Source organism: Erigeron canadensis, chromosome 5, assembly GCF_010389155.1.
Source record: "Erigeron canadensis isolate Cc75 chromosome 5, C_canadensis_v1, whole genome shotgun sequence".
In the NCBI taxonomy this organism is placed as follows: Eukaryota; Viridiplantae; Streptophyta; class Magnoliopsida; order Asterales; family Asteraceae; genus Erigeron; species Erigeron canadensis.
The window spans coordinates 2,106,292-2,119,343 of NC_057765.1; the positions used below are offsets into that span (position 1 = coordinate 2,106,292).

A 13,052-nucleotide genomic window follows, 5' to 3' on the forward strand; every position below is an offset into this window, starting at 1 on the left:
AATAAGAACAAGTTTTCTTCTTTTTCTTCCCTTCTAAAGAACCTTTGATTCTACAAGCGGTCTTTGGTCGCCCTTTAGTATTAGTAAGAGCAGTAGGATCCCAAACAGACATCTGGGGCATTGCGTCGACTTGAGAAATCTCCACACTAGAAGTTTGGATTACATTCTCAATCTCCATTTATTTTTTACGATTAATTTGATCTTCTCAAAACTTCACCAAGGAAGTATTAAGTCGTTTTATCTCAATCGAAGAGTCTTTTGCTTGTTCGACTGCTTTGGTGTAGTTACCATGAACACACCATAAAGTTAAGGGCACTAACTCCATTTTCACTGTTTATTTCTTCAAGCCCTATGCTACCATTGCTAGTCTTGTATCTAGAATCAATTGTTCACCTAGGTAAAATGTAATGATAAGGAAGGTATTCAATATGCTTCTTTTTCATCACATATAGGATATGCTTGCATAACATCCCATATGTTTCAAACATAGCACATGAACATGTGACATCCAGCTCATCTAGAAGGCGAAAATTTACAACTCTCCAATATCTTTTCTCAACATTTAATTGACCAAACCATATAACTAGTTAGTTCTACACTCTTGCTTAGAGTCTCGTGAGTTAGATTGTTAGTTGCATCTGTCCATTCTTTTTCAAAAGCCTCAAAAATCTTTCTAGTATAACATTTACCTACAAGTTAAAATAAAACCATATGTTTCGATATAGTTAAAGTAAAGGAATCAACTTCGACAATACTAAACATAATGGATACCAATAAGTTACCTGCTTTTGCTTCTATAGGATGAACGGATGTAAGAACTAGCATCGAGTTCATAATTTGAAAGTCTTCATCTTCTTCAGCTACCCTTCGGTCATAAACAGCTTTATCATATGGGATTACAAATTCATTTAACATAGTCTTCTAGTTGACATATCCATCAAAATAGGAATGAATACTCTCATTTCGTTGGCTAGTTGTCATGCCAGCCAAAAAAATATCTTTAAAGAAAGCTTTAACCTAACGTATTCGTTGATTGTACATCTTCACTATCCAGCTACTACTTTCAAGGTTATAATTAACACGCATGATTTCCCATTCATCTTCAAATTCTTCAATTGTATCCCTATTTACCCATCTTCTATAAGATTCTCGAAAATCATCATAATTGGTTGCAGACGATCTAAGATGTTCCAACTCATGCCTATTAATGTGCCAGGTACAATATCGATGTCGAGTGTTTGGAAAAACTTTAGAGATGTACCCATTTGATCAAGCTTTAGTGTTCCATGTACCCATTTGTTCCCACAAAATTAGTTTTTCAATATTAAGATTTTTAAGAACAAAAAATCCAAAACCCATAAATGTTTAGCAGGATTTGAATATGAAAACAATAATGCATCTATCTGACATTGTTTTGAAAGTAAGTAAGTCCACAATCATTTATATTTTTTAAAAATTACGTAAGGAACTTATTTATTGAATATATTATTGTAAGTAGAATTCAAACTATCAAGTTCCTTATGCAATTTTTCAGAACATGGGCGATTGTGGACTTACTAACTTTTAAAACACTGTCAAGTAGATGCATTATTGTCATTAGTTTCAATTCTTGATCGATGGGTTTTGTTTTTTTAGATCAAGAATCTTGAGCTTGAGAAACTAAATTAATTTTTGTGGTAATAGATAGGTGTGTAGGACTTTGAATCTTGATTGGTTTATGAATATATTTGAACAATGAGATATTATGATGATGATGATGATGATGAAGGAGAGTGCTATTGGTATTTCTCTATGTGTTAACATAATGGGAGGGGTTTATAGTTTGAGGGATTTATTGTCACAAATGGTCTCCGGTGGCATTATTTGAGTTCAAATCCCTAAATTTTGTTCTATCGACTCTCTTTGAAGACTAATTTGTTTTTTTGTATAACTGACCATCCATATCTCAACTGAAAAGACTAAACTTTATATAATCGCCCTAAACATAAAACTAAAAAAATCTAGATTTAATTCATTACATGCCCTTGTGGTATACCGTATTATCAAGTTTCGCTCATTCGCTCATTTAATTCATCACATCTCCCAAACGTAACTTTTTGCTTCATTAACGTTTGCTAGCTGGCTTCGTTAGCCTTCTCATATGCATTGCACATGAGGATATATTAATTCTTTTACATCCAAAACATCCACCATCATCTTTTCCAAATCTTAAATATGAACATCCCATCACCATCAGCTTTTTAAAACTCAAAAAATCATAGACATAAATAAATTTAAATTCCAAATCACTTTCACAGATATATGAAAATTATAAATATATGCAAATCCCACATGAGATTCTCATAAATCATAATTCATATTTCATTCACTCACTCGAAGAAGCAAATCAATTAAACCATATCTTTATTTAGTCTGACATGTATAAAAGATGTAAAATGTAAATAGTTATATCTTTATTCCCTTGTAAAATATTAACGGAAGTAGAGATTTTAGTGCATGAGTAATGAACTATTCCCTTGTTCTATATGTAAGTTCTTTGAATTTCCTATCTTGATTTTCTTGGACCTCCACTAATATTCATACTCACAAGTCATCAAATACATGCACCACGATTTTGAAAACCGAACTGCGATCAAACTGGTTGTATTGCGAACGGGATAAGTATCAGGTTTATTCATGGATTTAAAGTTCATAAGTATAGGTTAGAGACAATTTTTATTTGTTTGTATAAATTCTTAATGTTATATATATATGGATGAGTTATCCTGAAAACCTCTAAAAAAAGAACGTAAGAACGAATCTCAGTTTCCTTTATTTTTTGTCGTTCACTTACACATTTGAAAGTTACGGAGTGACATTTTCGTAAATATTGACTTTTTTTTATTTGCTTACATAGGTGAAACTGATACCTATATATTGTCGTGTTCTTTTTAAAAGAAAAAAGTATTTTTACATAACTCTTCTCCTATCCTTTATATTCAAGCGTTATCTTCTCAGTTAAATAGAATCTTATTTATCTTAAAACAATATGAAAATCCAATTTGGGTTTAACGTGAATTAAAAGTAGCAGCTAACCAATTGATGAAGGGATTTCATTACACTTGAAAAACAATATATCGATTCGATTAAATTTTCTCGTCAGGTTAGACCAACCGTATCGATTTAATGTCCGGTCCGGATTTGAAACATTTTGAAAGTTGAAACGCAAACAAACATAGAAAATATATACTTGACCCAAAGGTTAAAAATTGGGCCAGTTTTATGTAGCTGGCTTATAAAGCCCAAAACAATGTATTGATTTTTCATTTCAGCAAAACACAGACACAAACAAAAAAACAAACAAACAGAGGCGACCAGATAATCATCAATGGCGACATCGAAATTAGTAAAAGCTATTTTAGATCCACAGAAAAACTGGTTCGCTGCTGTTCACAAGAAAACCATCGCCGAACGCCTCACCAAATACGGTCAGTCATCTTCCTCATCTTTCTTTCTTTCTTTATATCTATCTATATCTATATAAATCTGTGTTTGTGTATATATATATATATATATATAGGGTTGAGATATGATGATTTATATGATCCAATGGAGTCTTTGGATATTAAGGAAGCATTGAATAGGCTGCCACGTGAGATTGTGGATGCTAGAAACCAACGTATTCTGCGTGCCATGGATCTTTCCATGAAACATGAATACCTTCCCTCTGATCTCCAGGTCACACCCCCTTTTCGCATTTTTTTCGATTTATATTATATCGTCTTTTTTGTCGAAATTTAGTTGGTGATAATAGTTTACTTTAAAGAAATTTATTGCTACTATGCCCAAAGCCCCCAAAAGAACCTATTTGCGTGTGGCTTGAAAATGTAATCGTCGGATAATTGCTTTCGTGGGCGGTGTGATTGGGTTTTATAGTCTTTTTTTAGTTGTTGCCTAAGCGCTATGTTGGATGTGAAAAGGAAACTAGAATAGTGTTCAAGATAAAAAGAACGTTTTTATAAACGGTATAGTTTGTATGAATCTTTAATATGTAGCAGAGTCATTGAAAAGTAAAAACTTTATAAGCTGTTAAAAATTAGCAGAGTCATTGTAATGGAAAGTATGAAGCAGATGGAACATTAAAAGGAAAGATAAAGTTGTTATATTTAGTATAAAGTAGAATATGCAAATTCAAGAAGAAATGTGGTCACGAGAAGTGTGTACCTTTCCTTCAAGATCATCGGTTGTTAGCTGATTAAGGGTCTGCTTGGGACTCCTTTGTCATAACTATCACCAGATAATATAAAACAAAGTTAAGGTCACAAGAATTATGTAATCATTCTTTATTTGAAACTGGATAGTATTGATACTTGAAATTGTAAAGCAATTAAACTGATATCAGTATATTGTGAAATATTTAAGGGTAGTTTAGAGATTTGTTTAGTAGTCGAGCACTCTACCAAACTAAGTGCCAAATTAGACTTATAAGTATGAGTACTTTTCAAGCATCGCTTCCGATAGATTTCCCGGGAAAGCTTTAGAGCATATAGTACTCTATAAATTCAATCCACTAATGCTTGACTGCTAGTAAAAGTCCACAAATGGCCTTTAAAAATTATAATAAAAAAAAAACTGGAAGCTTATAAACCGAAATGAGGTATGGCTAAAAGAGCAAGTTGAGTGGGTAAGGTAACAGGCGAAAACATTACTTTTTCATTACTGGTCAAACCAGGATGGGTCAGCTTTTTTGGGTAATGGGGATTATTAGGGGCAAGGGTGTAGTCGGCAAAAACAATCGCCTCCAATCGGCAAGTCGGCTTCCCTACCCCCTACTTTTTGGCAAAAATCGGCAAGAGCATCGGCAAAACAAATCGGCCCAATATAGCTGATCAAAATAGACGTTGGGTGTGATATTTTCGAGGTAAACAAACCAAAAAAAACATAAATTTATGTATACACACACACACACATACAATTCTGTTTTCCGGCGACCCATTTGATTTGTTTTTCCAGGTGAGATATGTATATATTGTTAAAATAAATGTCATAGTTAAAGGGTTATTTTAGTTTACTTTTGGTTATTTTCTAGTTGTATATGTAAACAAGAAGTGGTCATTTGGTTGACCGAGTTTAGTGGGTCATGTGCTAGTTTTTAGGAGATAGTGGTAGTACATGGTATTTTTCTATTCTTGTTTTGCCTATATAAGGCATTCATGTACTTTGTTTTATTTAATTAGAATTTAGTGACAAAACTCTTCAAGTGTGTGTGATTGTTTATATAATTCTGATTCAACAATTGGTATCAAAGCCGGAAGGGCTTAACCACCGGCAAAAGCGTAGGAGGGGCGGCTGGCCACTGCGGCCGCCCCCTCCAAAATTTGTGTGTTCATGTAGTGGGACCAGAAGCAAATAAGAAACCTGGTTTTGTGTGGTTGTCGAAGAAGATGACAGCCGCCGGCAGAGAAAGAAAACCCGGTAGCAGATAGAGAACCCGACAGAGAAAATTCACTGGCAGAGGGGAATACCCGACGGAAAAGAAGAGCCGACAAAGGAAGGAGTAACCGGTGGAAGAGGAGAGAAATATCGCCGCAGTTGTTGACATGTTGTGTGAAAGGAAGGCTACCATGAGCACCACCTAGTAGGGTGGTCCGCCTATCCTGGCGGCGATGATGAAGAGAGCAACCTCCGATTGTGATGCTTTGTGATGCTGACATGGTGGGTGATGTATGTCGCGTGTCGACTTAGAAGATAAAGACGAGATCCATTCGATTGTAGTTGTTAGAGAATCCGATCGAAGACAAAATGGTCGGTGACCCGGTGAGGAATGAAACCCGGCGAAAGAAAACTACACTCGCCAGTAGGAAGGCCGCTGGAAAGGTGATGACGGCCGATGAGGTTTGCCGGAAAAGTGATGATTCGCCAAAGAAGAAAACCTGGCGGAAGAAGAAATCACTCGCCGGAGAAAGCTAAGCCGGCAGAATAGAGCACCGATAAGGAAGCAAACGCTGCAGTTTGGTAGCCGCTTAGGGGTCGAGTAACCAGAAACAAGGAGGAGATATTTGTGATGTAATGTTAAGAATCTGTGTCGAGGAGATATTTGTTTCTGTCGTTGCCGGAATATTCACCAGAACTCTAATATCTCATTGTGTTTATGTATTGTTCATATTGCAGAATGTTGTTTCCAGTTGAGCAACATAATTATGGGAAAATGGGATATTGTGAAGAGAGAGAGTTAGATGTGGTGTGTTATAATTCTCAAGATATAAGTCATTCACGTTGGTTGGTAGTTCCTTTATCACTTTCATGACATGTAGTAAAAAATCATGTGATGGATTTGGTGATAACCGATAAACCAGATAGTAAAAATGGTCGACACAAAATGACAAGAAGGGCCCTACATCCAATACTAATAACCTATATATGTATAGGTTTTCTTTTATTTTGCAGATGTTGAATTCTCTAAATTTTGAAGATGTGATTGTGTATCACAAGTTTATCATGATGTGATTGTGTATCACGAGGTTATCACCGCCAAGTAGAAATTCGGTCAATGTTGATGGTCCATCATCGTGTGTGTCGGGATAGCTATAAATGTTCGTGTATTGAAGAGCTATCACCGTGTGTGATCTAGATGGTTATGAATCTCCGTGTATCGGAGAGCTATCACTGCGTGTCGGGATAGTTTGGTAAATTGACCGATGTGTGCGTGTCAGGTGGCTATGATCTCTGTGTGTCGGGGAGCTATCACCGTGTATCAGGATAGTCTAGTAGGTTGTTCGAAGGAAGGAAAACTCGTTCAAAGGCTGTGGTAAAGGATCTGACCAGATCTTGGTAACCTTTTGAAATATTTAGGTGTTGAGTTTCCGTATAGCTCATGGACCACTTGAAGGACAGTTCGAGGGTCACTCGAAAGATGGTTCGAAAACCACTGTGTTTCAGCCATATGTGAAAGACGCTAAATGATGGGAGTCATAACCATGGTATTTAGAGAAAGTTTGGAAGAATTGGAGATTGGATGTTGAGAGGGAATGTTGAAATTGCTGAAGCATGTCAAGATCATGAAAGTATGGACTATGACATTTAGAGAGGGTGTTAAAATAAATGTCATAGTTAATTAAGGGTTATTTTAGTTTACTTTTGGTTATATTCTAGTTGTATATGTAAACAAGAAGTGGTCAATTGGTTGACTGAGTTTAGTGGGTCATGTGCTAGTTTTTAGGAGATAGTGGTAGTACATGGTGTTTTTCTGTTCTTGTTTTGCCTATATAAGGCATTTATGTACTTTGTTTTATTTAATCAGAATTTAGTGACAAAACTCTTCAAGTGCGTGTGATTGTTTATGTAATTCTGATTCAACATATATATAAGTGTGTGTCTATAAATATATACAGCCACCATGCTCATATATAAACATAGAAACCGATTTTTTCCGGCAAGTTTCTACCTTCATCTCTCAAAAGTTGAAGAAGCAGATCTATCCGAAACCCAAGAAATCGTCGGATTTGACAGTCAATGCCGGAATCGGCACAGTCAACGCCGGATGATAATACATGGATAGATTAATTACAGTTTAGAGATGGAGATGGATCCGTGATATTAATCTCATGAACATCAGATTTGAAGATTTCATTTTGGACAAAGAGATATGGAAAAGGAGATCTAATATATTTTTTGTTTTTTGAATATAGATCTCATGGATATGGATCTGATTTTATGGTCTCGAGTGATAAAGCTTAAAGCTTCTTCTTTCCACACACTTAAAACACCATAAAATACCTACAAATTTCATCATCCATTACATCAGAAATCCTACGTGGCATAGCTAAAAACCCGACAACAAGGCTTTTCTTAGGTCACCTTGTTTCTTCCTTTAGTAGAATAGGAAGATTATTATTATTATTTTATTATTATTACATTATTGATGCTAAATTGCTGATTGTTGGTATAATACACCCTTAACTTTGGCTTCTTTTTGGCAAAAATTGGCAAAAACCCGTGGCGCTTCCTTATTGGAGGAAAACTTGCCAAAACCTTGCCGATTTCCTAATGCTTGGCACTACACCCTTGCCCCGTATAGTAGACTTCAAATAAAATGGATGCGCCAGCTTTTCCATCTGCACTAGTTAATTTATTCTTTAATATAAAATGGTTTGGATAGTTTTAGGCATTTGATTGCATTTCAGATTACTTTCAACCTGCTCGGCACCTTTCTTTTTTATTTAATTCATTTAACGTGCTATAGTGATCCCGAAAACATAATGCATACCAAACAAAAAGACCTAACTGATTTTTGGTAATTTGCCAACAAATTTATTAAATTATAAATAAAAGAAAGTCAAACCCAACAATCTAAGTTAACCTCACAAAGTTCAACTCCCAAGTGAATAAAACAATCAACCTGGAAGGCTGGAAACCCTCAAATGCCACACATGACTGAAAATCAAATCTTCTTTATCTTTATACTAAACATAACAACAACGATACCCGATTCTGTTATAAGTGGCTATAACACTTATCAGATTACATGGTCTTCAAACATTATGTGGTTATCTTTATACTAAATATATAACAACATTTAAAGAACATGTTCAAACAGTATAGTTTGTATGAACCTTTAATATCTAGCAGAGTCATTGAAAAGTGGCTGTCTAAACATTATGTTGGGTTTTCTGTCTTTTTTTAGTTGTTTTGTAATAGCTATTTTGGATGTTAAAAGGAAACTGGAATAATGTTTTAAGTGTTAAAAAACACGTTTAAAGAGTATTGCTTGTATTAATTTTTAATTTGTTGTAGAGTCTTAAAAATTTAACTTTGTTTGGGAATAAAGCATGGAATTCTTCTTTTTTACATGGAAAAGGAAAGAAATTATCGATTTACGGAAGCCTTTCTAATCGTTGGTTTGTTTTGTTTTTGTTACAGGCGCAACAGACACCATTTAGGAGTTATCTTTCTGACATGCTGGCTCTGGTAAGTCCATAAGGAATTCTGTTGACTATTTACTACAGATACAACGTAAAACTTACTTGCATTTCCCTTACACGTAAATCATTCATCTCTGAAACGAGAAAATACTAGTATGAAAGAGAAGATGTTTAAGCCTTCACACTGAACCTTTTTTTTTCCTTTTTCCTGTTTGGACTTTTACATTATCCAAAAGTGGTTTATGGATTCTTGTTATATGCATTTGAAATTTAAAGTTGCAATATACCTTTGCAGTAACACAACACTTGTGTAATTGCACAATAATACAAGTTTCTGCCAATTTAGCTCGTTTGTTAAGTTTGAAACGCACTGAAGGGGACGGTTTTGATTCTGTAGCTATCTGTGCTTTTTTGGGTTTTGGCTGCCAAATACCTCTATTTCCCTGCTACACTCGCTGTTATACTTTTCTCTTAGATGGGAACTCGACAATTTTTTACATTTCTCTTATAAGTTTTATTCTAGACCGACAATTTTAAGAGTACCGTCTCAAATAGATTCACTTACAATTTTCTTCAATCGTGCTAATTATTCACCTGACATGCTATGTGCACTTCGCCATTACCCAACATGATGGTAGAAAACAGAATGATTTTTGCATTTTGCGCCTTTGTGGACTATGTTATTAAGTTTGTTATTACTTGATTGGTACCATTTTTTACTAACTTGTCTCTTATACTGGTTAAAATGTGTTTTTAAGAGATGCGTGTAAAACTGTTCTTGAACATAATCTGCATTGGCCCATATATAACTTAACATTATGAATATGCCACCTATATTCATACTTTCTAATATTAAACAAATATCCTTACAAGGTTAAAAGTTCATATCAAATGTGTCCATTGTTGTGCACCCATGGTGTTGTTTACCTGAAAGTCTGTATCGAAATTTTTATGTTACAGGTAGAAAGGGAGAAAGCAGAACGTGAAGCCTTGGGAGCATTGCCTCTTCAGCAACGCACATTGCCGTGATTTTACCATTTAGCTATGCTTTGGATTCCAGTTGGTGTTGCAAATAAACGAAGTACTATTGCTGAATGGTATGCTTGCGAAAATCACTATATTCTGTTTCTTATATGCTTGGCATCCAAAGTGGAACTCAGCGTAGTATTCAAATTGTTTAATTATAAAGGTATTTTAAACCTGTTGAAAATTATTGAGTTTTGGTATGTACTGGGATGTTTTTGTTGTTCATGTCCTTATTTCAATTAAAACAGATTTGAATCTGAACAAAGACGATAACATCTGTGCAATTGTGCCGAGCATTAAATTTGGAATTTCGACAAACAGTTGTTCTTATCTTAGCGATGATTGAATGTGTGTTTTTAGTTTTTACTTTTTAAAGTTATCTGAATTCGGAATTAGATGATTAGTTGACTAAAGTTGGCGATGGTTAAACACCTTAACATCTATGTTCAAATTTGATTATATTGGTCTAGAAAAGTCATAACTAGTTCAAACGAAGCTGAGCAGTCATTTTGCAGTACTTTCAGGTAGCTCATTAGTTGTCATCTTCTTTTTTAAGCATTATTTATCATGTCGAAAGGTGGTACTCCTTCCCAACATGTTTAACAAGTGTGTTAGTCGTGTTAAGTCGACCCGCCCCAAATCAAAGGGTACATAGTAATATAGTATACATTATTATGAATTGAGTAAATATTCTGAAATCTGAATGCACCGTAAATATTAAGACAAAATTAAACGTGTTAGTTATTTGGACCAGTTTACCCAACCTAAATGTACTTGCTTTTCTTGATCGGTTTTGTGACTTGTCAAGAAAATGTGATGGAAATTGTCACCTGTAGTTTTTCTACGTGATTAAAACGCAAGCAAACCATCCATTGATCTTTTGGAGATCTTATATACATTCAATTCTTGCATCTCTTGGTTATTTCATCTTAAAGATGGGTGAGACCTCTATGTAGAAATAATGGATATTGCGAGCATCTGTTTGTTTCTTCTTCTAATCAATGGGATTATATATAATTTAATGGCATCAATTGCAGTTTATAATAGTATGGTTGAGGCTCAAACCAAGTTTGTTATCATATTTAGTTTCTTGGTTTGTTGGATTAAGGAAATAAAAACCGAAGTCGGCCAAGAACAATCTATTGCTGTGAGCATGTAAATAAGTTTCAACTCGTATATATTAGTCTCTAAGAACATTTATATTGACATGTATATACATTTACACAAAAGAAGAAAACAACTAAGGTCGCGTTTGTTTCATAGAATTTGATGGAATTGGAATTGATTTTCATTCCGTAGTGCGTTTGACTGTTCAAATAAGAAGGAATCTCATTCCGTAGGAATGTAAACATTCCATCATTTGATGGAATCTCCATTCCATGCGGATGGAGAAAGGAATTTTATTACTTTCATCACTTGAATTTTCAAAAAAATTAAAAATATTCTATCAAATTTCATTCCTTCAGATTCCAATTCTTTCGAAAGATTCAATTTCTTCCAAAAACATTCTATGAATCAAACGCGGCCTAAGATTCAAGAGATTTAATTTTCCAAGAAATGGTTGATCGTCCCATATATAAAAAAAAAAAAAAGAAAAGAAAGAAAAAGAAGAGATCATACATAAACTTTTAAGGAAAGCTTCATAGTGATGCAAAAATCACGAATGGTCTTAATTCTTGAGTCTTGACAGAATGCATGGATTTTCTAAGTGATTTACTTTTTCTCATGTTGACGGTAAGACCGGTCAGTTTGGGTCGATAATGGGTCATTTATCTATTCAAGTGGATTAATACGACTGGTAGGCTATTAATAAGTTAATAACTGATAGTTTAACAAATTTATAAAAATGGAACATATTTTGACAACCTATTAACCCTCTTTAGTTTTTCATTTACCTTAACCACAACGTGTTTTCAACGCAGATAACGATAATCAATATAGATATGCAAATGTATACGTCTTTATTTCCATTCTAAAAATTTATGACAACGAATACTAACACATGGTGTTAATGTCATATTCCGATTGTGTACACGGGTCCCCTTATGATTAGGATACTGATCACCTTCCTATGGAGTTATGTCCGCTTTCTTATTTTGTTTATGTCCCCATAAAAAATCTCGCAAGAAATCCTTATCGTATATTCCTACGAGAAGGCCACGTTTTCGTAGTTACGTACGTACACACGGTTTGAAAGGTTAATCGAGGAACATGTGCGTGGACCGCCCATACGAAGTCGAAACAAGACAACTACATCTTTATCATCTTTTCTGTAGTTTTCTGTCCTCATAGCTAGTAACAACTTGATGTGTTTTTTGTGTGCGTCTAATTTCGGAATGAAACATTGTTTTTATTTAGGTTCCAAAAATGATATAAAGGTATATTCCTAAAGACGGCACATTTTTTTATTTACATATTTTCCGACGATATTTACTAAGAAAGTTCCATGCTAAGAATGACTCCTAACAACTAGGAGTTGTATCAATTACGAATTGGATTTCAAAAGTGAATATTCAGGAATAATGAATATTGAAACTTAATTTGGACTGACTAGAAACATATTTTGAAGTTTTGGTTTGGATTTTGTGATTAAATCTAATTATGAATCTCTGTACATGTCAATTCTTAGCTAAATCTAACCCACTTGTACATGTATATCATAAAACTGATACATATTTGTAGCTTATATAGATATAGATATGTTAGAACTTAGAATCAATAAATATGGTTTCATCAATTAAAGAAAGCCCCGATAAAAACATCTCAAACATTCAATCTCTACCCGTAAAATGGTCGGAGTTTTTTCACATCTATTTAAGGTTATTCTCAATTCATGTTTTTTTACCTCGTGACAAATAAAAATTGGATAATTATCTGATTTTTTATGTGTTATTTAAAGATTTCTAACATACCTTTCAAAATAAAATAAAATAAAATAAAAAATTCTTGGCATAATTTTACACCAAAATTTTTTTTTAAAAAAAATAAAGGAAAAGTAAAAGCGAGTGTATACCGACCCCACACGTGACCTCAGAAAGTAACAAAAACTGACACGTGTGCTATCCATTCCAAGGTCCCCCATTCTCCACTTTATAAACCACCCCCCAAACGGAACCTCTCATTATC

The 13,052-nt window shown here is 34.2% G+C and overlaps 1 protein-coding gene across 1 annotated transcript; it reads left to right on the top strand.

Annotated features, from left to right (window-relative positions):
* Positions 1 to 3,292: 3,292 nt before the first annotated feature.
* Positions 3,293 to 10,244, top strand: LOC122602098 (cytochrome b-c1 complex subunit 7-2, mitochondrial-like). The gene is made up of 4 exons (XM_043774827.1): positions 3,293 to 3,467; positions 3,560 to 3,717; positions 8,899 to 8,946; positions 9,861 to 10,244. Exons 1-4 carry the CDS (start codon positions 3,368 to 3,370, stop codon positions 9,927 to 9,929), a joined length of 375 nt encoding a protein of 124 aa, XP_043630762.1. The 5' UTR covers positions 3,293 to 3,367; the 3' UTR covers positions 9,930 to 10,244.
* Positions 10,245 to 13,052: the final 2,808 nt, after the last annotated feature.

Bases quoted from the DNA above. Each gene is read 5' to 3' on its own strand.
- LOC122602098 (XM_043774827.1), top strand. From the start codon at position 3,368: ATGGCGACATCGAAATTAGTAAAAGCTATTTTAGATCCACAGAAAAAC. The intron at 3,468-3,559 runs GTCAGTCATCTT...ATATATATATAG, and splicing joins CGAACGCCTCACCAAATACG to GGTTGAGATATGATGATTTA. The intron at 8,947-9,860 runs GTAAGTCCATAA...TTTATGTTACAG, and splicing joins TTTCTGACATGCTGGCTCTG to GTAGAAAGGGAGAAAGCAGA.